The following is a 27,600-nucleotide window of genomic DNA, read 5'->3' as shown; positions in this document are numbered from 1 at the left end:
TTTAATTATTGTTGTTGTCATTCTGTAAAGCGCTTTGAGAAGCCACTTTAAAGGGGCTATATAAAATAAAGTTGATTATTATTATTGTCAAGGAAAAGAAAAGAGACACAACATTTCGGCTGTGGGGCCTTCTTCGGGTGTGAGGGAGAGAGGGAAACGCGTTGGGTCTCTTTTCTTTTCCTTTCAGCATGCGATAAACCTGTCCCATTCCTTTTCAGCCTCTGCATTGCTGGCACGCTTACCTACTTGAACCTGCCTTTTTCATTTCTTCCCATTTGAAGAAATTCCGTGAAGCCTCAGGAGCCCTGCTGCCCCTCTCTCTGTTCTCTGCGCCCTGTCCTGCAGGCATCAGGAGGCTAGGAAGGCAGCAGGGGCCCTGAGCTTTGCTCCTGTGATGTGATGTTTTGCCTTTCTGCAAACAATGCCATACAAAAGTAGTAGTAGTAATAATAATAATAATAATAGTAATAATAGTAGTTGCTTATACTTATATAGTGCTTTCTGGACACTCCACTCAAAGTGGTTTACAGGTAATGGGAATCCCCTCTACCACCATCAGTGTGCAGCCCCACCTGGATGATGCACCAGTCCTCTCCCACACACCAGCTCTCAGTGGGGAGGAGAGCAGAGTGATGTGAGTCAGTTCAGAGATGGGGATTATTAGGAGGCCATGATTGGTAAGGGCCAATGGGAAATTTGGCCAGGACACCAGGGTTACACCCCTACTCTTTTCGAGAAACGCCATTTTTAATGACCACAGAGAGTCAGGACCTCAGTTTTACGTCTCATCTGAAGGACGACGCCTTTTACAGTATAGTGTCCCCGTCACTATACTGGGGCATTAGGACACACACAGACCACAGGGTGAGCACCCTCTGCTGGCCCCACTAACACCTCTTCCAGCAGCAGCCTTAGTTTTTCCCAGGAGGACTCCCATCCAGGTACTGACCAGGCTCACACCTCCTGGACTGCCAGTTGTGAGTTGCAGACTGATATGGCTGTTGTATGTTGTACAGTAGTATGACTTTGTAGGAGCTGAAGTCTGTCACTCTCTGTAACTCTTTTATGTATTCTTGACTGCAGCTTGTCTTCTTTCTTTTCAGATCTGTACAACACACCAGCGACACAGCCCTACCTATTTTTACTGGCACAATTTTGGATCTACCCGGCTGTTTCTCTTTCCTGCCCCAGGGTATCCAACCGGAGCTCCTAGCTCTGTCTCCCTACCTGCCCCTGAGGCTGAGGTGACCTGATAGACAAACTAGCAATCGATTTAAAAACACCTGTTCAGGCTACACAATATATATGCACCACATTTCAGCACAGTATGAAAGAAAAAACAAAAAGGTGATCTTTAAAGAAATTAATGATGTAATAATTATTGCTAATAAATATATATATATACCAGTATATTGAATTACTACTAGAGAGATATCAGTTTTGATGTTATAATTGTTTGTATTCTTCTGTGTTTTTTGGACCAAGCTGAATTTGTTTAATTTTGGACTTTCTTGTGGATTTTTTTTTTACTGATTTTTTTGTTTTCCTTTTTCTAGAAGCACTACTTATATTGTGGAGTTGTAAGTTAGTCGTTTTTGTTGTTCGGTTTAAATGAGACAAGAACAGATACACACGTCCCACAGTGGTCAGCTGGCTCTCTGCTCACATCTGACACTCATGGTGGTTGAAGCCTTCGTCTCCCCCGAGTCTCTGTCAGCTGGGATCAGAGGCTGAGGCGCGGTCTCAGTGAGGTTAGTCTCCCCACTGGACTTGGATTCAACACAAGAAGTGTCTGCCCAGCCCTGTGCATGTCAGCAGCTGGGCTCCAGAGGCTTCCCCAGGGGCGCTGGGCATGAGGACCAGATTATCTCACTCTTCCTTCCCCTTTACGAGGGGAACCCCAGAGCCCGACAGATTTAGGAACACCCCAATTTCATCTGTCTCTGTGTAACACAAAGCATCATTTTCATTTGAAACCCATGCAGTCCACCTGTAATACTCAGTCCTTCAAGTGTAAAAGGTTTGTGCCCAAGACGGACAGAAAGGCTGAACTAAGTCACACTTGCGTTATTGTCCAAAGCAAAAAAACAAATTATTTTTTCTGTAGAGTTCCTGTTTATCTGACCTTATATTACATATTGCGCTGATTTCTTGTCTGGTTCCGCATACATATGCGAGTGGGTGTGTACAGTGTACGCGTGCAAAACCTTTGCATTTGTGTTTATCTGGTTGCTGTCACACTAATTGTACAAGACTCACTGAGAGCACGATTCAGATGTGAACCTGTCCCTTGTGCAGAGTGTGTACACTGTACACGTTTGTATGTCTGTGTTTCGGATCTGAAGATTTTGTGTGTATTTAAGTACATAGGTCCATACAGTATGTGTTTGTGTATAGTGGTCTATGTAAGTGTTTACAGTTACAAAAAACAGTTTACATTACAATTAGCACACTGTTGGGTCTGCACAGTAAATACAGGCATTCAGAATATTCTGATCTTGCCTTTGGTTACCTTGTTGGATTCAGATTTGTGGGATGGGTGACAGACACTGAGGACCCTCAGAACAACCCCCTGTTCACCACCTCTGACACTGTGGGGACAGAGAATAAAACTACCACAGAGCTTTCATACCACTGAAATAAGCCATCAGCCACATCTGGCCAGAGGAGCTGCTTTGAAAGAAATTCAAAGCCACATTCCACGTAAAGTAATGCAGTTCAAACATTGTTCATTATTACTGAACTACAAATCCACCTACTGAATTAATATGCCCAATATCTGCAGTGCCCCAAACTGTTCCTCCGAATTGGAATGGTATCAGCCTATAGATGTTCTGCTTTTGACAGCTTAGGCATCTGCAAATGATATATTTACCAGTCCATTCAGCTCTCGGACATTGTATTCCTCAGACTTACAATAAATTCAGATGGGCTGTACTCCTGAATGGGCAGTACAGTCGAACTTCTGAGGGTCTCATTGCAGTTTTCAGTAAACAATGGCAAACATCCTACAATCTGAGAATGCTACTGAAGATACAATGCCCTGAAAGCATCAGTGATGGTTTTTCCGTATCGCCTGGAAAGGTGGGAGTGGTCTATGGCACACGGGCTGAGGGCTTTTCTGGGTGTTGGTAGTCTATAGTGGGAGCCATCAGACTGCAGTGTAACAGGGTAGATCTGCAGTATTTTTAACTCCACTTGGAAAAAGGTGGTTAAAGTCCATTTTTATTTTGTTAACGCAAGATTGCAATGCATTTACAAAGAAGCAGAAATTGATGTTTTATTGTTCAGAATTGTTTAGATGTAAGACATCGGTGATGTGGGGTAGAGGTTTACTATTTCTGAAGCCAGTTGTAGTCTGTCAGATTGCCTTACTCTTTTTTCCTTCCTTGTCCCATAAGTGCAATAACTTCCAGAACTGTTGGACTTTTCATTAACATTTCCCTTGTAGGTAACTTGTGTGTGGTAGTCGAGTTATTTTTGTCACTTGTTCTTTACTTAAAAGACTTGCTAGGTTTTGATGAGGTTTCAACAGATACTCCTCATGCCTCCCTGTTCATTCTACTAACGGCACAACCTCCAGACCTCAACCCCTCTTGCCAGAAGACATGGTTGAAGGGATCTTGGCCAGTCTGGGATATGTGCAGTCTTACTGCATCTGTTACTTGACTACCGGATACTCGTGTGCCCAGGTCCCAGCCTGTTTCACAGTGTTATGGCAGTGAGGCTGCACATGATGGTCTAAGCTTGAATATCATGTGTTTCTTAAACTTAGAAAGAGCTAAATCTTGTATAAGGGCAGGATTTTTGGCATTAGTTACAAATTCACTTTGATTCTATTTCTGACACTGTGATTTCAGTCAGAACACTACATCCGCTTGAACACAGAGGAACCTCTTCTTTCCAGCCTGCAAAGATGGGCGAGAGGAGCACCAGCAAGGTGTTTGTGATGTTTGTGCAAAGCTTTTACTCTAAAAAATCATTTTCAATATTCAACTATTAATAAAAATAAAAACGGGATCAGATTTTTGTCTGTTTAATCTAAAAGACGTTCTCGAATTCCTGAAAAGGCTCTTCGAGTCAAGTGGGTAGACTGTTTCAGTGAGAGTTCACAGTTGGATTGAGGAGTAGGAGACACACATCTATTATCTTACTGGCCAGGACAGCCCTCAGATCTCCGTTCCAGAGCAAGAGGATCACGGGGTCTTTGTCTCCCCTCAGGGCAATCGTGCTGGAAGCATGGTGCACTGGAATGGGTTGGCAAAGCTCTTAACCCTCTCTGGAGCTGTACTTACATGCCATGTCCTGTTGAGGGGACTCTCCCTGCTCATGTCTAGCTGCCCACTAGATTTCTGCTCTCCCACTTGACACCTCTCTGGAGAGAAGGAACAACGCTTTGTGAGATAGCAGCATCTCCTCCTTTACTATTCCTTTGGATTTGCAAAAACATGTTATTACTGTAAAAGTAAATGGTTTCAGGCTTGTCAAGTGCTGCTCTGCAGTGCACCAATGACTTTACTGTAAAACTACAGGTTGTGTTTTAACAACAGGTGAATCAATTTCGTTTCGGTGCTGTCTTGGGTGGTTCCTCTCCGTGTGAAAAAGGAGTGAGGCGGACATTCGCGGACGCCTGTCTGAGCAATAATTCTTCTTAAACCAAGTCCTCGCTTTGATTTCTCAGACAATTAATCTCCATCTCAATCTCAACAGTCACATACCAGTCTGAGGCAATAGTTACCCTGAAGGACAATCCTGCGTCCCTGTTCTGGGTATCCAGCATGCTTGGAGGTACAGGAGCCGCAGGATTATTCAAGTTTGCGGAGTCAGGTCTGAGCATGAGTTGAAAAGCTTGGAAAAAAAAACAAAAAAAGAATGTATAAGGTTCTGCTGAGTGAGTAAAGAAGTGTTAGGAGTAATGTGATGTGGGAACTCAGTAACAAGATGATATTTCTAGAGTTTATACCCACACCATATCCCAGTGGCCACAGACCCTGTGGATATCCCATTCCTGTACAACCTCCTTCGGAGTGTTTTTCCAATTTCTTTGGGAACCTCCTCAAACTACACATTGAGCAAATAACCTGAACTAAAACATTGTAAATGGCAGTAGAATGTCTAGTTCTAAAAAGCCTACAAAAATGCAAATGTATTGTATATTGCATATGAAGAATATGTATTTCATGGGTATATAAAATAGTAGATTTTAACTTATATGTACCACGCAGAGTTAGGAGTGTTGTTCAGATGGTTCTGCTTTCTAGTGTTCAACAACTAGGACTAATTAATATTCACATTTCATCACGGCTGCTTGCTCTTAAGGTGCACCATGAGCCTGAAAGTTGTTCTCTGTGGATTGTGAATATAAATTTGTCCTGCCCTAAAGATCGGTTGGTCCTAGGGATCAGGCCCACCTTGTGTGCTCGTCTTATTAGATTGAATCTAGAGGTTCTGTCTAGATTTGTTTAGTTGTCTTGCTCTGCATGTGATGACTGTGACACTGCTTTTGCATCTCCTTCCGTCAGCTAGTGGAGTTGCAGAGGAAGTAACGTCAGGAAGCATTTTAGAGTGGGACCAATGTTGCCCTGTAGGTGAAAAGTGTTAATGTGATGGGACTTGTTCATTTGCAGTGGAGAATAACCATCTAAACAGGGTAAAACAGGATCACTGTAAAATAATAAAAGTGTTTACACGGTGGGAACGTATGGCTTCCATCCCACCAGAGGAGAGTGAAAACTGCAGTGTCTCTTCACTGGGGAAAGGGACAGCTTTCTCTCAGAACCTTATTCATGGTAGGGGTGTAGCTCTCCTTAAGATGGTGTTCCAGAAAGGCAACTGAACTGTACAGCAGTTATTAAGGCATGAAGGTGGTATCTTGTGATTCTGTGGAGAAGCCAAGACCAAATCAAGGCAGAACGTGTCAAAGGAAACAGTCAGGTCTTTGAGAAAGACCTCACTCTGGTGATTTGTAAACTGGGCTTTCTCCCCATTCTTGCTAGGATCAGGGAGGTGAGCTGACTGGTGATTCCATGGGCTCATGGTCAATTTGAACCTTTTGAACAGGGCTTAAAAACCTTACAAATGTACAGACTCAGATCTGTCTTTGCTGCCCAGGCAGCTCGAGAGAGCAGGAAAAAAAACCTTTGAAAAGGGCCTTTTGATTTTCCTTCATTAAGCAAATGTGAGAACAGCGTGTCAAATGGTTTGGTCAGTAATGAACTGTGGGGAGACAGGTGTAATCTGAGTTGTCTTCTGGCAATATCATCATGCTCTTCTTTCGAATACCATTGAGCGGATTTTGCTAAACTTTGCAATAATGCTTTCCTGCAAAACAATAACCGTGTTCATATGAATATACATGATGTCCAGATGAACTTAACTCATATAGTTTATTATATGGTAATTAAATGTGGCAACTTTAGTAACCTTGAATTATCCACTCCTGGGTATGCTGTGAAACTGGATTAAAGGACCACTTGTGTGGTTAATATATCTACTCTTGACCTCTCTATACAAATCTGTGTGCGATCAGACTAACAGCTCTTTCTAGAGATCAGCTCATTTCTGGGCAGAGCAGTGCAGGTACATTTGTTACAAATGTCTGCACCTTGTAGGACTCTGGAACCATTCTGACTGGAGCACATTTCATGTGAGGTCACCACCATGTTCTGTGTGTATGAAAGAGGTCTGAAACATTAGAAGCAATGAAGTTTGCCAAGAGCTTCAGAACTGTCTGTATCGCCTGCTGGCCCCTAATGTCCACACACTCTGGCAGCTACTCAGTAACGGAGACTCCGATCAGACAGCTGGACGGATTGCAGGTTAGTGGACTGTGACTGATGCGAGTGAGAATGGTTCAAGAGGCCTGTCCACACTGGGCTTAACTTTGTATGGTTTCTTAGATTTTCTGTTTTCTATTACTGTGAATTTGTGCCTTTTTTGTCACCTTATCTTCCAATGCAGGTATATTGGAGAATAAAATAAAATCCTACTCAAAAATGGCATTTGTGTTTTATTTTAAAGCCAAACCATTGGAATTTTATAAGCGTAAAGTGTTATTTGATTTATCATTTAGTCTAATAATAATAATTAATAACTGCTTACACTTATATAGCGCTTTTCTGGACACTCCACTCAAAGCGCTTTACAGGTAATGGGGACTCCCCTCCACCACCACCAGTGTGCAGCATCCACCTGGAGGATGCGACGGCAGCCATAGTGCGCCAGAACGCTCACCACACATCAGCTATTAGTGGGGAGGAGAGCAGAGTAATGAAACCAATTCATAGATAGGGATTATTAGGAGGCCATGATTGGTAAGGGCCAAGGGGAAATTTGGCCAGGACACCGGGGTTACACCCCTACTCTTTTTGAGAAATGCCCTGGGATTTTATAATGACCACAGAGAGTCACACCTGCTTAGCTTCGGTGGGTTACCATTTGTGAGTTGTAGGGTGATATGGCTGCTGGATGCTGGAGTCTACTGTGACCAGAAGTGCTAGGGCCTATGTTAATTATGTACGGGCAGGGTTGGAAGTGAAGGCCACTCTATCTAGTCAAATCAAACTCTCCTTTAAGCCCTCCGGAAAGGAAGATGGCAGATCTCTCAAAGAGGTGCACTCTGGGAAAGTACACCCAGCCCACCTCCCTTGGCTTAGTTAAACCCTGCTGCTAAGCCCTGCAGGGATAATGGGTCCATTTTTCCTGGCTAATTTATCAGTTCAGTTTATTTGTCATATGCAGTAGTTCCATGAAATGCTTATTTTCATGTATGCTCCAATACAAAGAAGCAGCAACAACAATAAAATTAAATAACATAAAACCACGTCAGCACAACCAGTGTGCCAAAAAAAAAATCATCAGTGTGAGTCAGTGGTCGGGGCAGAGTTCAACAATCTGACGGCCTGTGGAAAGAAACTGTCTTTGAATTTGGAAATTTGTGCCTTTATGTTCCTGATACTCTTACTCTGGTAAGCGTTACAGGAGCATAAAGGCATTTACTTCCAGATTCAACTTTGAGAAAGGAAGGCGGGAGAAACTAGGATGATGTTTCATGGTATAATGTGGAGAAACAATGAAAAAAATTTGTCTTAAATGCGGTGTGCTGGAGTTTAGCTGACCCTGGTAAAAGTTTATTTTTATGCCATGATAAGCATGGATTAAAGTGAAGCATATACAGGGGGGTGGATAAAATAATGGGAAGTGTCTCAAAAATAGACAGCAGATGCCAAACATGGACAAACTGTATCAGCAAAGAGGAACAGTGATCGCAAGTCGTAGCTCACCGACAGGGATAGATGGACACTTCACAGGATAGTTGCTAAATGCCACAAAAGTGCAGCCTCAAAAATGACCACAGAAATGAATCAGCACCTCTGTGACCCAGTCTCAACAAAAACTGTACATCGTGAGCTTCACAAAGCTGGAATTTATGGCAGGGCTGCCATTCGGAAACCACTTGTATCCAAGGCCAACGCATAAAGACACGTAACCTGATGTAAGGAGCACAAAACCTGCACCCAGGCAATTATCAGGGCACAAAATGACTGATTCTGCCAGGACACTGGGAACTCAGTCTAATACAGCTTTTTTTAAAAACAATTCTCACCACACACACCCTTTATATAACAAACCCTTATTTAGGCCCAAGTGAGAATGTACTTAAACACCCCTTACCAGCAACCTTATCCATTACCACCAGCCAGTGAGCTAATTCACAGATAACAGAAGCCTACACTGACCTCTAGTGGTATGTTGTTGGAAATTGTCCAGCCAGATACCATTTAAAAACTATTTTAGTGCCTATGTAGATCCACAGAGTTTGGGCCACTTCACAACGTAAAACAAAGCAAGAGAAGCAAAAGTCAAAATTAAACCAAAATAAGATCAAGACAAAGAAGCTGTTCTGGGTTTTACACAGTCCTGCCGATTGGTCTAATGCCATAAAGTCTTCTCCCAGCTTCTGCCAGAAAAGACCTAAATCAAAGCACAGATTTGATTAAATTCAAGGACACAGCACTACTCATGTGGAACAGAACTGTAGGTGTCACGCTTGAGCTGGCTGGAGAGCCATGGTGCAGCTCTGCAATGGCAGCTGGCCACTCACCTTCCCTGCCTGTCAGGCAGCGTCAGTTGCCATGGTTACATAAGCACACAGGAAGCCTTTGCCACCTGTGCACAATTTACTATAGCGCTCCTCACAGGTGGAGCACACTACTTCAGATCTGCCTTGGCAGTGCGTCTGGTGTGACAGTCCGCAGTTCTCTGTAGTTCGCTATGTCCATTTTTCTATCTTCACAAGTCTTCAATTCATGAAGAATTAGCAAGCACTGCTTCTCCCACTTCAGCCATGGGAGACTATTTCAGAATATTTCCTGTAGAGCTGTCACTGGGCTCTTGGTGGCCTCCCTGACTAGTGCTCTTCTCACCTGGATACTTAGTTTTTGAGGACACCCTGTTCTTCAGTTTAACCATATCTTATACATTTCTTTATCATGGACTGTACTGTGCTTTTGGGGATATAAAACCTTGGAAATAATCTTCTACCCTTCCCGATTGGTGCTTTTCAATAACCCTGTCCCAGATTTACGCTGAAGGTACTGTCAAGTAGTAGATTTTGTTGGGAGCTGTACTAACCAACTGTGGGACTTCACAGAGATGGGTATATCTATCCTGAACTCACGTGAAACACCCTAATTGGATAGTTGGACTCTATTCAACAAATTACATGACTTCTTAAGACCTTTGGTTACACCAGAGCCTATTTAGGGGTGTTTTATGGGGTGAATGCTAAGTTATCACTCATTTTGTTTTATATTTATAATTAATTTAGGAGGACATATAGTGTAGTGTTTTCAATTTGAAAATAATTACTTTTCTTGATCAATGGAAAAAAAATACAACACATTTGATTGTAACACAGCCAAATGTGGAAAAAGTCCAAGGGGGGAATGCTTTTGTTCGCCACTGTATGTATTCTGATGTGTTTTGACTTATATAGACTGGAGCAGGGGGCACAGTCGATACCTGCTCAATAGGTTGCCAGCATCCAGCACGGTCTCTTTTGGAATTATAGTATATATCCATTTTCTGTTTCATCCTGAACAGGGTCACCAGAACCTAACCCGGCAAAGAAAGAGCACAAGGCAGGATACACCCTGGACAAGACACCAGTCCACTGCAGGGCACATACTGTACAGGCACAGACGTACACCAGGGCAAATTAACCTACCAGAAGCCCATTAACCTACCAGTATGTCTTTGCACTGTGGGAAGAAACTGGAGGAGCAGGAGGAAATCTAGGCAAATGCAGGGAGAACATACAAACTCCACACAGACAGCAACCCGAGTGCAACATTGAAGCCAGGGCCCCATTGCTGCAACGCTAACCACTGCGTCATCCTGCCACCCTCACTGGAAATGTGTTTTAAAAATTAAAACAGACGTCTAACTCTACTTAAGGGCAAGTACAAATACAATTTACAATGGGTAAACCAAGATGATAGAAGATAAGATCACTTTATTGGCCATATACAATTTCTTTTATTAGGAATTTGTCTTGTTGCATACCCCAGCTTGCTCTCCATGAGACACACAGACAGGGAGAGAAGCTTGAGGTCAGAGCACAGGGTCAGCCATTTATACGGTACCCGTGGAGTAGTTGGGGTTAAGGGCCTTGTGCAGGGGCCCAACGGAGCAGCCTTGGGATTTGAACCGGCAACCTTCCAGCCACAGGCGCAGATCCTTAACCACAGTGCCACCACTCTGCCCTCAAGATAGTGGATATTAATTTGAAATATATTTCAATGAGAAATCAGGAGGCACTTCTTTACACAAAGGGTTGTAGGAGTTTGGAGCAAGCTACCCACAGCCACGTAGATAACCGATTCCCTAGTTTCTTCAAGGACACTGAATCAGATCCTTGGATCAATTAGCTACTGTCAGACAGGCCAACTGGCAGATGGCAATTTGAGCTTATCAGGCATAAAGCATGACTACAAAAAAACCCAAAAACATTTAGCAATACAAAGTTATTAAATTTAAAAACAATCAGTTTGGCGAGGAGAGAATGAAAGGAAATGTGATGCAGGACTTTTACAGATCAACACCGTCTCAAGTTCTGGACGGCGATTTTCCGACATCTACTCGGATGCGACGCTGAGGCAGTGAACGAGCTCACGCAGGTGTCCGCCGATCTTCTCCACCACCTCCCTCCCAGCTCAAGACACTGCTGCTGCTCTGACAGCAGACTGACGTGGAGTATCAGCTCGCAAAACCTGTTACTGAACTTCAGCGCTTCTCCGACTCCACCAGTGGCAGAAAATTTGGGACTACATTCAGTTAGATCAATATTTACAAGATAAATATATTCATGCAGCTATATTGCCCGGCGTTGAACGGGACCATTTGATGTCAGGCCAGAATTTCAAAACTGCTTCAAACTGAAATATGTTTACTGGCAAATTCCACCTTATACCCTTTCTGAGATAAGAACTGGAGGATAGTGCTCAAGCACTTTCAACCTGACAGTGATCAGCTGCTCACTATTATATTGGACCAAAAATGACACTTTGAATCAACAACATATTTCACTTGTTTACACCTTCTAATTACTGACAAAAATAGTGAATAGCTGATCAATACTGCACTTATATTTGAAACACAGTGAGATCCTTATCCTATGGGATCCTGAGTGCCGTGTAAATGAAAGGAGTTATCATCACTTGCTTGGCTCAGAACCACAGCAGAACATGACACAGGGGCCCACACAATGTGGACACAACAGACCAAAGGCTGTTGGGAAGGGGGGGTATACCAGAGATCCCAATAGTAAAATTAATTAATACCGACTGAGAAGCTGACATCATTTTATGGATATATTCTAGAACTGGGAAACCAAATTCAAAGCCAAATTCCTTTTTAGCATACAGAAAGGAGAATTAAAATAGTAGTTTTACACAGGAGTAAAACTACTGGCCTGAGCACCTCCATTCATGACAATTATGAACCCATGAGGGAAAATTTCACTCTTTAGGTCAAGCCAGAAATGATGATGAATGGGAGGCAAAGCAGAAGTTAATGGTGCTGAAACTGATCAGTTAGCCAAGTCCAGGTCCAGTCCGATTGATCAGTCCTCATAAGGACTGTTTTCTTTATTCATTCCTTCCCATTTTCTTTGTCTTCTTCTTTTGCTTTTTGGGGGCTGGTTCTAGTTTTGCATTTTTGGGGGGAGACGGGCGAGGCCCCCCTCCTCCAGCCTGCTTCCTCTTTTTGTCCACCTGCTTCCTCTTCCTGGACTTGCCCTCCTTCTCCACAGCGTCGCTGCTGTCCTTCGGGGGCTGCCCTCTCCCTTCTTCACCAGGGGCCTTCTTGCGATTTTTACGCTTTTTGGTTTCAGGCAGGAAGCCTTTCTTCTTTTTCGGAGCAGCCTGTGGCTGTTTCTCCTCCTCAGGTTTCTTGACCTTCTCCACTTTTGGCTTCCTGTAAAAAAGAGAGGAAGAGTGATCGTCACGGAAACAGCGGCCAACACAGATGTCCCAGACGGGGACCGCACGAGGATGCCGCCCTGACACCGGCACCAGCGAGGCGGAGGGAAAGGGGAGATGGGAAGACACACTTCACTGTGGGGGACCACACCTGCTCATCATCATCATCATGAGGGCTGTAACACTCATGGACTGCAACTTCAGTCCTGAGAGCCTGGGTGTCTTCTGCTTTACTCTCGGCAATAGCTCCTCAACTTCAATGGCACGGTATTGGTTGCTAACCTCTGTCTCCTCTCATCAAGCTGAATATAACCTTTAGTCTCCTGACCAAAATCAGTGAATATTACTAAATGCTTTTAAAGTGTTCAATCAAAGAACTCAAACAAACAAAGCTGAAGATTCCTGTTTGAACCCCTTATACTCCATACACACAGAGAGAACATTTGTGCAGTGTCATTAAACCAGGCTGTTTAGTGGCACTGGTAAAAAGAGACCCTTACTAATGATTACTTTTAGGGTTATTAACTGAAGACGCATCCGACATTCAGAAATACTTTATTAATGGCTACTTCAGTGTGAACATCTCACCTGTGAAGCTCTCATAAAGTGTGATTCACAACCCCTAAAATAAAACGTCACCAAAAAGTCTGGTATCTTTGCAGGAATGTACAGAACCGTATAGACCTGCCAAGTTACGGAGATCTATTGCAGATGAGGAGCTAAAACAGGAACTTACGGGACTCCCAGCAGTTTCATCACATTCCAGTAGGTGTCCTCCAGCTGCCCAGTTCTCCGGAAGCCCTCCAGCTGGTAGAGGGGCTGCATCACGAACTCCAGCTGCGACAGGCTCACAGGCAGCTTCTACAAAGTCAGGAAAAACGGATTACACACTCCGGGTGAGCCAGAAACATGCAGGAGCAGTGAATTCTGACACTCCTCACATGTTTTGATTGTGGGTGTGAAGAAAAAAAAAAGATGATACAGAATGAGCAAACAGCCTCCTTCTTTTAGGTTTAATCGCTGTGCAAATAGCTCTTAGGGATCTAGTGGGGGAAAAAACTATTTAAGCTTGAATTCAGCAGTATTTCTTGATGGACTTGTCACTTTTAAAAAGATCTTGGGAAAACATTTGAACTAGAATGGAAAGGGTGGAATCCAAAGCGAATCTGGCAGGCAGTAAAGTCAAAAATGGAACACAAGGGAAAACTGAAACGTCAAAGGACCTGCTTTTAAGTAGCTTATAATGCCAGGACCAACACAATCACATGCTAAAGCAAGAGCATTTACTTCTTATGATGCAATTAGATTTAAAAAGGGGAAAGAGGCAGATGGAAGAAAGGGGAGAATTGCAACATCACAGAGTATTCATATATGCTTTGCTTTGACGTATACTTTGAAACTGTAAAGTTAAGAGTACAAATCAACAGTTTACTATTTCAGGACAGTGGGCTATAAAATAATGAAAGTTTAAGTAGAAGAAAGGGACAAGATTCTGATATGATATTCAATCATTAAAAAATAAAAACAGAAAACACAATTTAATAAATAATCTTTTATACCGATAAGAAATCACCATGTGAATACAAATACCTAGGAGGAAGAACACACTTTATGAACAGACTGAAAGGAATAGGATCCAGTTCTTGAAAAGGAGTATAATAAATAGAAAAGTCAAGTTAAGAGGGAATGATAAAGGCTATGGGAGAGAGAAAGGAATATTGCAATGAAAGTTAAATAAAGAGTTCTATTAATATTATATAATAGAAAAAGACAAAGTCAAATGTATCCAAGATAATAATGGGAAACTTCTCAACAATGAACTAGAAATGGTGGGTCTCCACAATGCAGGAAATTAATTTTATTTGGTTCTTAAACAAGAAAGATAGCAATAACATACAATAAAGCTTGGCTTGACGAACGGACACTTCAGGCTCGAACCTTTTGGTTTCTACATTACTTTTTTGCATTGTCTTGATAAGGACAAGGAAGAAACCAGAAAAAAAAACAGAACCCTTTTCGAACATTATTTCCTGCAGCTCAGAACCACAAGTGTTTGGATTAACTTGCACTTGCAAAAGTAAAATTTAATTCACTATAGGGAGATTTCACAATTCATTACTAGTTTAAATAAAAAACAAACAGGTTTATAAGAAGCCTGTAGAAAAACCACTGTGCTCTATGCGAGAATTCAAAATGAGTAATTCTCATTCTGCCACTGACATCAGCTGCAACTACGGTTATAAAATATTAGACCTTAGATGGATATTAGATTTCCAAACTCAATATATAGTTATTGTAAAAAGGTTCCGAAACTAAGGATTAATTTACCCAGTAGCTCCTACTTAGACAACAAACCATCAGAAGAGTGCTGTTTGTCCGAAAATGCTTCAGTTTTCTCTAGTCTTACCTGCTGCTGAATAGTCCTTACGAGGAACAGAGTGAGCTCCAGGGTCTTCAACACTTTCTCCTGGTCCACCTTCTTCTTGAGTTCTGTTACCGTTTTCAGACTCTGAGAGAATGCAGAAGGACAGGTTTATTCCTGGGGGCTTGAAAATGAATAGTGACACAGGGATGGCTAAAACTGAAACAAGTCTGAAAGTACAGATTCTGCTCTGCAGCATTTAACACCATTCTGTACCACACTGCTGGGCCTTACTCCACGTGGGCTGAAAATCATGCTATGATTTCTCATTTAAAAATGTTAGCCTTAGGAAGAGTTTAAAGAAGAGCAATAAAATTGATTCCTCAGGATTGTCATAGTTCTCAGGATTGTAATAGTTGGACAGAATGAGGGAGCTAATTCTCTTTAGTGCAGGACCCTGGAGATTTGATTTAGGTACACACAATCCCATGGGGTATAGATGGGCTTATGCAAGGGGTTATTTCTACAATAGTCAAGTGAGGACATGGGCTAATTATTATATAACTAAGGGAAATTCACTCAGAAGAGAGAACAGGAAATGGTGGTGTCTAGAGATGGCTGCTCGGGAAGTGACTGAGGCCCTCATTCTGAGCACCTTAAAGAAACACCTGGAGCCAATTTTATGTTAATTGTTCTACTAATTGAACGTTAAATGAGCAAGGTGGGCTGAACTACCCCCTCATTGGCAGGCCTTTCTGACATTCTTCAGTTCTGAAGAGTGCTACAGTCCGCACAGAAGGCTAGTCAGACAGAAAGACTCAATTCACTCATTACCAGTGTGTAAAATAACGCCTGCAGTTTCCAAATACCCCACAATTCTTTTTGGAGGGAAAAGCCCAGTTTTGTGCCTACCTCTGTCACCTGGAGAGTGGCTCGCCGAATCAGGGGGGGAAACTCAGAGTCTGTCAGCAATTTTCTGACCTCTGGTTTCTGGAGGGTCCTCAACACCAGCGTACAGGCCTGTCCCTTGAACACAAAGACCAACCACGTTCAGACATCAATGTTACGAGCATTACGAAAGCCTTTTTTCCTTTACCAGTTATGAGAACACCAAAAAAAAGTGAAAACACGCATGATTCTGTTTAAGAAATTGAATTGTGGAGTTTTTAAAGCAGCTAATTCCACAAATGTCTTTACCTTGAAGATACCACTTTCCAAAAGACAATTTGTTCTTGAATGGCCTAAAAACATGAAAGAGGTGATGTGTTCCTGCTGTCCCTGGCTGATTTAGGTTCTTCCCTGACCTTCCAAAAAAAGCCAATTCTAGCACAGTTCTGTACACTTCACACATGGCGAGATCTTAAGATATCTAAAGATATTAAAGTGCTGCTGTAAATATTTACTTGTTCACATTTGAGTGATTTTGGCGAACAAAAAAAAAGAACAAGAGCTCTGCTCAGATTACTGTTCTGGTAGTCAAAGGAAATGTATGTATTGGAGACTTCTCTGTTACACACGGAAAAGACTATATTTCTATGAAAGAAAGCCCTTCACCCCAGCTGCTCCAGGGGTGCTGTATAAATGGTTGACCCTGCGCTCTGACCCCAAGCTTCTCTCCCTGCCTGTGTGTTTCATGGAGAGCACGCTGGGGTCTGCGAAAAGACAAATTCCTAATACAAGAAATTGTATATGGCCAATAAAGTGATCTTCTCTTATCATTTATCCCAGCCCAACATGAGAGCCACCCCTGTCTCTGTAATAAAGTGGACTATGGAGAGCTGGACCCCATACCAGGATGGATGCAAATAGATAGATAATACTTTATTAATCCCATAGGGAAATTGATGTGTTACAGCAGTCCAGCCCAAGACAAGCAAAACAGACATCAGAATAGTTATAAAACAAAAGACAAACAAGATAAATAAAAATAAATACATAGGTGTGTGCAAAATGTGCTGATCATAGTCACTGTAAAAACAATAAAATATGTGCAAAATGTGCATAGGTTTATACAGACTGATTGTCCAAAAAGTACAATGGAGTAAACATGCTGTCCATAGAGGAGCACATCAAGAGCTAAAAGTCCTAGCCAAGGGCATCGTTATACACCCTGACAGCCGCTGGGAGGAAAGACCTGCGGAAACGTTCCCTTGAACAGGTAGCTGGAGCAGTCTATTGCTAAATGTGCTCCGCTGCCCAGTAACAGTCCCATGAAGTGGATGAGAGGTGTTGTTCATGATGGCTGTGAGCTTGGTCAGCATTCTCCTCTCAGCCACCACCTCCATGGGGTCAAGGCTCATCCCCAGCACAGTGCCAGCCTTCTTGATGAGTTTATTGAGCCTATTTGCATCTTTTGTCATAATGCTGCTGTCCCAGCACACCACAGCGTAGAAGATGGCCGCCGCCACCACTGATTCATAAAAAATGTGTAGCAGTGTTCCACACACACCAAAGGACCTGAGTCTCCTAAGAAAATAGAGTTGGCTCTGACCCTTCTTGTATAGGGCATCAGTGTTACCAGACCACTCCAGCTTATCATCCAGGTGTACCCCTAAGTACTTGTAGGAATGTACGCCCTCTATGTCCTCTGCCTGGATGGAAACAGGGTTCAGCGGAGGCTTATTCCTTCGAAAGTCAAAGATAATTTCTTTGGTCTTGCTGGTGTTAAGCTGGAGATGGTTAAGATGAGACCACTCCACAAAATTGGTAACCAAGCTCCTATATTACTCTTCCCTCCCCTCTCTAATACACCCCACAATTGCAGAGTCATCTGAATACTTCTGCAGATGACATGTCTCAGAGTTGTACCTGAAGTCAGAGGTGTAAAAGGTGAACAGGAATGGAGCAAGGACAGTCCCCTGTGGAGCTCCAGTACTGCTAACAACCTGTTCGGACACACAGCTCTGTAGCCGTACATACTGTGGTCCTGGTCTATAATCCAGGACAGCAGGGGAGTGTCCACCTGTGCCGCCCTTAGCTTATCTCTCCGTAAAGGTGGATGGATGGTGTTAAAGGCACCTAAGCTATTTGAACAAAGGCAACATGTTCAAATAGCCCTTGAACAACATGAAGGGGGAGGAAGCCAGCTCTCATAGAATGTATGGATTCTGTGATTAATCAACCTATGTAAGCCTCCCCTCATTTTGTACAAAATAAACTAGAGAGGCGGTGCTACAGTAGATCCTGTTCTTATTGGCTCATCAGACGGTTTTGCTCTTCAAACACGTAAGAACACTGCACTGACTCTGACCTCTGTAAGAGGGGAAATCTTAAAAGACCCCCCGAGAGCTCACCTGCTGATGGTGCCGCACTCCACCTGTGATGTACTTCAGCGCACCGTCCAGCAGCCGGACACCCAGCACCTGCACAGCAAGGAAACAACCAGTCACACACACTGCAGCGTCGGCTACGGATCCCGGCAAAGTCTCTCCACTCCTGCAGGGGCAGTGTCTGAGCACACGGAGAAGGTGGCATACTTTCAGGCCAGCTTTAAGAAACATCTGCGGTGCAGGACAGAGGTAGCTTTCCATGCAGCTGACACATTGGAAAAGTTATAATAACATTCCAAGATTTAAAGCTGGATGCCTAAGACCACACCAAACCCTCAAGCTGAGCTGCACATATCTCATCAGCACCAAGCCAGGACGAGCCACAGTCCCTACACTTCACACAAATACAAAGTGAGTTCACATGCATCAAGCCTCCACCCAAATTCAATGTTTTTGCAAAAATTATGTTATGGAGCCACTCGAAGGAGGCTCCAAAGCTGAAACGTCGTGTATCTTTTTGGCAGGGAATAAACCTTTACTTGTTCCGATAAAAATTATGTTAAGGAAAGATATAATCAAATTATAAACTATATTGGAGAGGTTCGGTTCTGAAACCCCCCGCACTCGCCAAACAGGGCTCTAAAAAAGTCCTCAGCTGCCCGACAGGTGAAGAAGATGAACCACCTGAACTTTCCCAAGGCGGTTCTGAGGATTAGAGCAGCAGCAGGAGACCTGCACTCATCCTGGTCTCACAGCACACTGGACCACGCTTAGTGAAAGCTAGCCTGTCACCATGTATCCATCTTCTTTCATTTACAGCCCTGATCAGTAGTAAATAACGTTGAAAGGGCAAACATGCCTAACCTCAAAACAGAGGTCGGTTAAAACTTCAACCCATAGCTCATTCAGCACACTTACGCTGCTGTTGGGAAAAACTACCCAGCAGGAGGCAGGTAACCCTTAATTTGCTTTCAAAACAATTCCTGAATTTCAAAATAAATATTTCCCAAATAAATATTAACAGGTATTAACATACTATACTAATACAAAATGTTGACAATATGAGAATCTACCACTGTGGTTTCAAACTGAGTCAATAATGTTTAGTATGCAGAGGTGCTCCTGAATGGAATAGGCAAGGATGGACAAAGAGTAAGAGCTCTTCAATTAGGAGTTTTTCCTAGAGCTGGACTGTGACTAACAGGAGGCTGTACTGAGGTCATAACAAATTCTGAGCATTGGGGGCTTGCAGGCCAGGCTGTCTGCCTGGGCCAGTTATGCAGACGTGTGCTGCTGGGGGACAGGAGCAGTTTGCTGGACCGAGGCTGACAGGAGAGGGAGACACTCTCTCCAGCATGTCCTCTCACCACAGATGGGAGAGCAATAATCTAGACTGCAGTTCAGATGACACAGTAAATCACAAACTGCTGAGAGAGAGGTAAGACCACGAGAGAGTTTGGAAGATCTGGAGGAGGAACTTGAGTTTACAGGACTCCTGGACATTTTCTACCACATTTGGGGTTATTCGGGAAATCAGACCATACAGAAGAGGAGGACACAAACAAACAACATTACGAACAAAATCATTCAGTAAATCCAAGGTGTGCTATTACCTGGGAGGACAGATCAAGCTGTAAAACGGGCCTATGAAGAGCCAGCCAGCAGGTCAGAGACATTCCTGAGTCTGCCCGCTGGCTGTTCTACTGCTTGAGGGACGCTATGTAAAACTGCATTTCACATCTCACCTCTCATGACAGAAGTAAAAAATTCAAAGGAAATAAAAACCTGAACATAATTTTTCCAATCGAGGTCTAACCAATACTTTATCCGACCATTATTTCCGTGGGTCTTAACTTTTTAACGAGAGAAAATCCTAGAGACCAGTGGACCTCTTTATAAGAGTGGTCTAGCAAATATGTGGAAACTAACAGCTGCAATTGTACAGCCTAAAAACAACATTCCGGCATGTTTATGTTGGTAACTGATCTGCTTCTAGCAGCTACACTCGTACCATTACCACAGATCCAGCCACGCAGGGATACTCACGGGGAATCTGGTGGCGACGTCAACGAACATGGATCCTGTCAGAGGGCTCTTCCTCCTGGTCATGAAGGTATCGAGGGCCTCTCTGAAGCAAGCACTCACCCTCTCGACATCCAGACAGCCGGTGTCCAGGGGCTGAAAGAGACCCGCATCTGTGAGCACTAGCTCTGCCCAACTCCCACAGACGCTAACACAACCGGGCGCTGAAACTGCACCTGTTAGACTCCTGAAGCTTGACTAAAACATAGTGTGGCCACCAGTGCAACCTTTGGTTTATGTTAAACACTGGCACACTGTGATTGTTATTTGTTATGACGCATTTCAAGCACAAAATACTTCTGCACATTTGTAACCTGATATACTACAGGACTGAAATGCAAGTTAAACAGATTCTAAGATGATGGATCAGCACCTATAAAGGCAAAACATTCAGTGGCTGTGAAGTGAACTGAAAAAGTTCTGCCATCCTGTTTAGCAATCAGCAGAGGTTTAGTGTTCTTAACTGGGAAACGATTTGTCAAATTTAAGTTTAAAGAGATGAGATGGAAAAAATAAATCACCAGTTGCACAACACTGTGGCCCTGTGGGCATCACCTACTTCATCAACAGTCTTAGACTCTCTTGCAGCAGTCTGCTTTTCAGGTTTACCACCAGGGGGCACTGTTGAAGAGGGATCATTCCCCCTCAGGACTCGAACCAGGTACAGCACGCCACTGAAACAAAAAGGAAAAGCAACATGTTCATACTTTGAAAATAGGAAGCTAAAACCTCAAAAAATTACATTTTAAAATGCAAGCCAGTACTTTTTGTTAAAAAATACAAATGCTGAAAATTATTTTACTAGCGGTGCCCAGAGCATGTGAAAACACAGACTACATTAGCGAGTGTGGCTTCTAAAATTGTTACGATTCCTTTGAAATAGGGAATTAACACCTTTATGTGGTCAGATATTATATTTGGTATAAGGAAGTCAACCAGGTAAATGTGGCTAAGGATCTTTCTCACCACAGTTCCTCAACCCCCCATGGGCTTCAGTTAAAGAATCTGGCTGGTGTCGCATACATGGGACTGTTGTGTCAAATCCTTTCATTACTGTCAGTGTAAGCTGTTACAATTTCAGTACTTGTGCTTCTTGTAACAAAATCGTCCACTTACACTCTGTGCTTTTAAGACGCTTAGGTAGCTATTAAGTAGAGCACACTGTGTTTGGTATAAAATCAAATATTTCTGAAAAGCAGGTTTGCAGCCCCTCCCCACTCTCACAGAGTAACAGAGGTAGAATTGTTGTGAGGAAATACACTCCCTCCCCAGCTGCAAAAATAACCTATGAGTCCCATAATGGTTTCTAGGCAAGCTTGTCTCACCTGTAACAGGAGTGCAACAAGCAGCACTATGCAGTTGTGTTACTTGACTAGCAGTTTTGTTGTATACAGTAGCAAGCTTGTGTTATGTGTTGTTTTGTTGTGTTGCACAGTGGCTGTTAAAAGTATTCACCCCCTTGGACATTTAAATAGGTTACAATACAGAATCATACGTATCTATGAGGGATTTTTCGCCAGGTATATTTATCCTGAACTCATGTAAAACACCCTAATTGCACACAGGTGGACACCATGTGCAATTAGGGTGCAATTTCCCTCACGGGATCAATAAAGTATCTATCTATCATTCAACACATTCTATGACTTCTAAAGACGTTAGGTTGCACCAGAGCCTATTAAGATGTGGCATGGTAAAAAAAAGGTGAAAAGGTGAATACATAAGCAATCACTTATTTTCTGTGCATTTAGGAGGATCTGTACAATTCTGTTTTCATTTTGACACTTTACAGAGAGTGTTTCCTTTCAACCACTGACAATAGCTCCCGGTTAAATACATTATGATTCCATATTGAAACACCATGCAATGTAAAAAAAAGTCCAAAGGGGTGAATACTATTGATAGCCACCATGTGCAGCAGTTCAGCCAGCCTGTGCTATGTGTTGTGTTTGTTGTATGCAGATGTGCAGCAAGTGCCTTCTGGAGCAATGGTGATTCTCTGTATGTGCTCAGGCAACGGCTAAAATTCAGGTCACATAAAACTCACAGAACCCAACCTTTCTGGATTACAAAAGAGCACGAACGATTATTGATTTTATTCACGCAACATTGATTATCGATCTCTCCATTTAATAAAAGAAAGAAGGCACCCACACTGTACACTAGCCGATATTCTGTGAAATACATTCTCTGGTAGCAGTCTCGTAGTCTTAATTACTGACTGAGCGTCTACTCATAACTCTGAAAAAGCTAACTTTTCAATATTCAAAAATACCTGTTCATTTAAATTAACAGAAGTCTGTAACTACTCCTATTTTTAAGAGTTAAAAATATATGTTTAGTAAGATAATTAAGCTTATAATATCCACACCTAGGGCTGATTAGCTTGTGACTACTTCTGAACACTTTGTAACTTCTATTTTGCACTGAGAAGCGATGCGAAGTGATTTGGTCACCACTTTCCCCTAAAAAACCTTTCTCAATATTGTTATTTACTTCAAGATGTATAATGCCAATAAGCATCACTTATGGATAAACATTTAATAATATTAAATTCCAAATAATGCTGGATGCCAAGTTTTTCTTTCGGTTTGAGGATCCTAACCAAATCATTTTCACAATCTGAACTAAATCTCCCCTGCTTGCTTTATATATTGTTCTGTATAATGGATATGGAATAACCTATAATAGCCTATGTGCAATTTGAAAGGAAATGGAAAGGCACATTTCCATGCGTGTGTGCGATTGCAAACCGACTATGAATACTGAACAACACACCAAACCGCTTCACAGATTCCAATCCTTCAAATCAAACGGAGTATTTGCACTCATCATCATGGGGCACAGCGTGGAGGCTGTGACTGTGAAAGCCGATGGACGTCTACCTGCCTACCTGAAGTAGTAGAGAGAGACAGAGGAGTCAGGCTGCCGCTGGGCCTTGGCCAGCAGTCTCTCCATCATGCTGTGGAGCTCCTCACCCATGTGCGATGCACTCTTGCAGTAGCGCTTTTTATTGCACAGCTGGTTCCTGTGTGCACAAAATACAGAGTGTTAAAGGTCTTATGCCTCATTTGTCAATCATGTCTATTCTTTGTCTCCTCCACAGTGAAGGTCAGTAATTGTGAAGCAGAGGCGGCTTGGCCACTGTGCACCACCTGAAGATGTCTGCGGTCTTGCGGAGAAAGTCCTGCTCCTGCTGGTTGGACTCGGAGCTCATGCCAGCCTGGATGACGTTCAGCAGAGGCTCAATGATGCCGAACACCAGCGGGCTCTCTGGTTGTTTCGAGAGGAACACCTCCACGAGGTCCAACACCTGCAGGGATGACACAGTCACACACCTGATAGACTGCAGTTACACAAACCCAACCTGAAGGAAAGACCACTAAACAGGGCTTTTTGATTCTCACCGCCATTGAAAAATCTCCATCTCACTTTTCTTGGTGAGGGTCAAGGTGAAGCCGGAGTCTATCCAGCAAGCAAAAAGAGCAAGGCAGGGTACACCCTGGACGGGACACCAGTCCATCGACGGGCAAGTGCAAGCCAATCATACATGGGGACAATTTGGAGGCCAAATTGGTCAAATGGTTAAGGGCCAAGGGGGGAAATTTTGTCAGAGCGGTAGCACTGTGGCTAAGGATCTGTGTCTGTGGCTGGAAGGTTGCCGGTTCCAATCCCACAGCCGGCAGAGGAATCCTACTCCGTCGGGCCCCTGAGCAAGGCCCTTAACCCCAGCTGCTCCAGGGGCGCTGTACTATGGCTGACCCTGCGCTCTGACCCCCAGCTTCTCTCTCCCTGTCTGTGTGTCTCGTGGAGAGCAAGCTGGGGTATGTGGAAAGACGAACTCCTAATGCAAGAAATTGTATATGGCCAAGAAAGTGATCTTATCTGATACATGTGGAATTTCCCACTGCTTGGGTCCATGGTGCCCGGGGGGGGGAGCTGGAGGCTCAGGGTGCTGCTGGATTTCCCTGAAAGAATCTGTATTTCAGGTGGAACCCAATGCTGGGGAGACTGGGTGAAGGTGGCTCGATTGAGGTGGGCAACAGTTACTTTTATTTTTGTAAAGAAAAAATTGGTCAGAGTACACGTACAGCTCTGGGCGGATGCAGCCGGTACCTTGATCTTGAAGTCTCTGACCAGGTTCTTCTCCTTCCTCAGCCTCTCCTTCTGGTCCTTCTTGGCCTGGATCCGCTTCTTGTGCTCGGAGAAGAGTGCTGCGATGCTGTGGTCCAGCTTCATCATGGTCTCGTCGTCCACATCCTCCTCCTCGTTTCCGTCCTCCTCTGTTGCCTATGGTGACAACACCTGATTCCTGATGTTTGCTGAGAAGACAGCATTCCCCAGCTGCTCCTCCAGCAAAACTGAAACACGTCAAACACGTCTGGTAGCTTTGTTATTATCCGCTGTCAAACAGAATCGAGGACTAAAAGCATAATAAAACAGTGTGCAGTGCTGAGAAGAGACTAACTCAAGCAAGTAGCCTGCACAAGAACCTGCAATAAACCAGACAATTTACTGAAGTTTCCAAACTGTACTCACCTTAAACATCTTGAAAGTAATCTAATGATTATGTAAATAATTATCTAACAATAGTTTTGAATTGTATTCAGAGAGAACTCACCAGGGCATTCTGACCCTGTAGGACCTTCATGAGCTGCAGACGGAAGTTGTCATCTACAACCTGTTCCTCCTCCTCTTCCTCTTCCTCAGAGTCATTATCAGAAGAATCAGAGTCCTCTTCATCCTGAAGATAACACTCATCAAGGCTAGGTACTACGGTACTACACTGGGATCTGTGTGCTAAAAAGGATTTTGTCACGAGGTAAAAAAAACCAACGGGTGCTATTTTAAAAATGGATATGCTTTTAATTAATTGCTTACACTTATATAGCGCTCTTCTGGACACTCCACTCAAAGTGCTTTACAGGTAATGGGGACCACCTGGATGATGCGATGGCAGCCATAGTGCGCCAGAACGCTCACCAAACATCAGCGATCAGTGGGGAGGAGAGCAGAGTAATGAAGCCAGTTCAGAGATGGGGATTATTAGGAGGCCATGATTGGTAAAGGCCAGGGGGGAATTTGGCCAGGACACTGGGGTTACACCCCTACTCTTTTCGATAAATGCCCTTTGATTTTTAATGACCACAGAGAGTCAGGACCTTGGTTTTACATCTCATCCGAAGGATGGCGCCTGTTTACAGTATAGTGTCCCTGACGTGATGTGTGATGAGTACAGGGATATCAGAGTTTAGAAGCCAAAGATGGGCTGATGGGGTGAATAGAAATAATCCTTGTCATGGACTTGGGGTACCCGTTTCGGAGGCCCTTACCTCTTGATCCTCATGCTCCTCTTCTTCCTCAGTCTTCTGGTCTGTTTTGCCTTTCTTTCCAGACGCTTTCTCATCTGTCACCAGCACCAGGCTATCCTCCTCGCTGGCTTCTGGGTCCAGGACCTGGAGCAACACGGTTCGATTTCTCACTCAATAGCCACTATAAAGCACCACAGGCAGTTCCACACTCTCGTGCTCTTGGTCAAAGAAGAGAACAGACATGGCTGGACTGGAGCAAAGGGTTCCTTCTGAGACGCAAAGGAAATGTCTGAAGTAGAGGGCAATACAGGTGACAACAGAACAGTGTCTTTTACTTTCTCATAGCTTCAAAATTACAAAACCCTGTCTCTGCATTCCCCCCTCTTTTCTAACACACTCACACTACGCATGCCTCACAGGCTGTCTGAGGCCAAGGACTGTTTATACAAAGGAACTTAAATTAAATGTGCAATCTTGTGAAGTGTGGTCTATCAGGATCGTATTCTGGTTTCTACTGTATTACCTGAGCTACGTCTGTGTGAGTCCAAACTGGATGGTGCAATAGGGTTACTCCTGCAGGTATATCTGGTACCCACAGTATACCCGAGTGGATATGAGCAATCGGAGTTAACTAGTTTGCTCAAGGACGTTACTACAGTGTCCACCATGGGGAGCCAGAATTCCCCAATCAGGTGGCCACGCCCTCCCCTGCTCTGTTTAACTGGACAACTGGAGGCCACTGGAAAAGCATGGCCTTGACATTTTGAAGAGTAACTGTCGGTTATGTACTTCGGATTTTGTCATTGGCAGATTTCGTGGCAGGTGCCCCAAACACTCACATTCAGGATGGCCTTCAGAGCTGTCTGGGTAACGTGGGGACAGATCGTCCCAAACATCTGCCGGCACACCTGTCTGATGAGGCGGCTCGGCTGCGACAGCAGAGAGAGCAGGATCTCCACCAGCACCTCCACCCACTGGGGCTCCTCTGCCCCCTCCGCAGCTCCTGCAACACAGAGGCACCAGCTCCTAGAGATATGCAGCACCGTCACACAATAGCAGCACAACTGAGGCTGGCATGATGCCTGCAGTTAAGACACACAGTGCCTTAAGAAACTACTCATCCATGCCAATGTCAAAGATGGATTAATTACAGATAATGCATATCTTTTCAGTTGACCTTCCATTTTAAACTGTTATGATCTAAAGCTTGTATGCAAAGGAGGTTGAATATCAGCAAAACTCCAAAAAGACACACAAAGTGACACCTCCAGAAATGTGCAAGTGTCTTAAAGGACTCATCCAGCTCTATTTTGATCAGACTGGAGTGAACTTTAAACAAAGCCCTATTTTGAAGTATTGTGATTGCAAACTCAGACAGCAACATAATGCTGAAAAACTGCACGGGGGAGGGGGTGAATACTCTTCCAAGGTACAAATGCACATAGTGCCTATTCTGAACGTAAGCCACACTTTTTCCCCACTTTGCCTTCCTTCGTGAAACTGGACCAGCACTCACCAGTGGACTTCTGCTTTTTGCTTGTCTTCTCCTGTGCTCTCTCCAGGCAGCTCTGCAGATCCTGAATCAGGTCAGCACACTCTTCTGGAGCCTAGAAAAAGCATTCCATACCACTGACTGAGAAAACAAGGTCAATCGGTAACAGTACAAATGCCATTAATATTTGGTACAAGATCCAAGCGTTAATGTAGCTGAACGCAACCACAATTTTAGAAAATATTTTATCATCATTTCTTCTCTCTGTTATGTTTTAGATGCTAATTTTGGTATTAGGAAGTGGTGCGCTACTACAAGAAGACAACATAAGATAAGAATACTTTATTGGCCATATACAATTTCTTGCATTAGGAATTTGTGTTTTCGCATACACCAGCTTGAGAGACAAAGACGGGGAGAGACGCTTGGGGTCAGAGCGCAAGGTCAGCCATTTATACGGTACCCCTGGAGCAGCTGGGGCGAAGGGCCTTGCTCAGGGGCCCAACGGAGTAGGATTCCTCTGCCGGCTGCGGGATTTGAACTGGCAACCTTCCAGCCACAGGCGCAGATCCTGAGCCACAGAGCCACCGCTCCGCTATTC

The 27,600-nt window shown here is 43.7% G+C and overlaps 2 protein-coding genes across 2 annotated transcripts in view; one reads left to right on the top strand and one right to left on the bottom strand.

Annotated features, from left to right (window-relative positions):
* LOC148643340 (phosphatidylinositol transfer protein alpha isoform) overlaps positions 1-6,996 on the top strand; it is a 32,192-nt gene extending 25,196 nt beyond the window's left edge. The window contains exon 12 of the mRNA XM_088616463.1: positions 1,104-6,996. The gene's annotated coding sequence lies outside the window, so the exon portion shown is untranslated. The remainder of the gene's footprint in view (positions 1-1,103) is intronic.
* A 3,500-nt stretch (positions 6,997-10,496) lies between these two features.
* The window catches only part of mybbp1a (MYB binding protein (P160) 1a), a 30,846-nt gene continuing 13,742 nt past the window's right edge, over positions 10,497-27,600 (bottom strand). The window contains exons 14-27 of the mRNA XM_088616462.1: positions 27,024-27,114; positions 26,347-26,510; positions 25,529-25,651; positions 24,817-24,939; positions 24,312-24,485; positions 23,351-23,508; positions 23,089-23,223; positions 20,755-20,869; positions 20,160-20,291; positions 18,138-18,206; positions 15,757-15,870; positions 14,890-14,991; positions 13,219-13,343; positions 10,497-12,477 (exon numbers count right to left, since the gene is read on the bottom strand). Of these exons, the coding sequence (XP_088472588.1) occupies positions 12,150-12,477; positions 13,219-13,343; positions 14,890-14,991; positions 15,757-15,870; positions 18,138-18,206; positions 20,160-20,291; positions 20,755-20,869; positions 23,089-23,223; positions 23,351-23,508; positions 24,312-24,485; positions 24,817-24,939; positions 25,529-25,651; positions 26,347-26,510; positions 27,024-27,114 (1,953 nt within the window). The 3' untranslated portion in view covers positions 10,497-12,149. The remainder of the gene's footprint in view (positions 12,478-13,218; positions 13,344-14,889; positions 14,992-15,756; positions 15,871-18,137; positions 18,207-20,159; positions 20,292-20,754; positions 20,870-23,088; positions 23,224-23,350; positions 23,509-24,311; positions 24,486-24,816; positions 24,940-25,528; positions 25,652-26,346; positions 26,511-27,023; positions 27,115-27,600) is intronic.

Source organism: Lepisosteus platostomus, chromosome 22, assembly GCF_059453375.1.
Source record: "Lepisosteus platostomus isolate fLepPlt1 chromosome 22, fLepPlt1.hap1, whole genome shotgun sequence".
NCBI classification, from domain to species: domain Eukaryota; kingdom Metazoa; phylum Chordata; class Actinopteri; order Semionotiformes; family Lepisosteidae; genus Lepisosteus; species Lepisosteus platostomus.
Note: the sequence above shows the minus strand (reverse complement) of the source record. Positions and strands in the feature narration are given on the sequence as shown.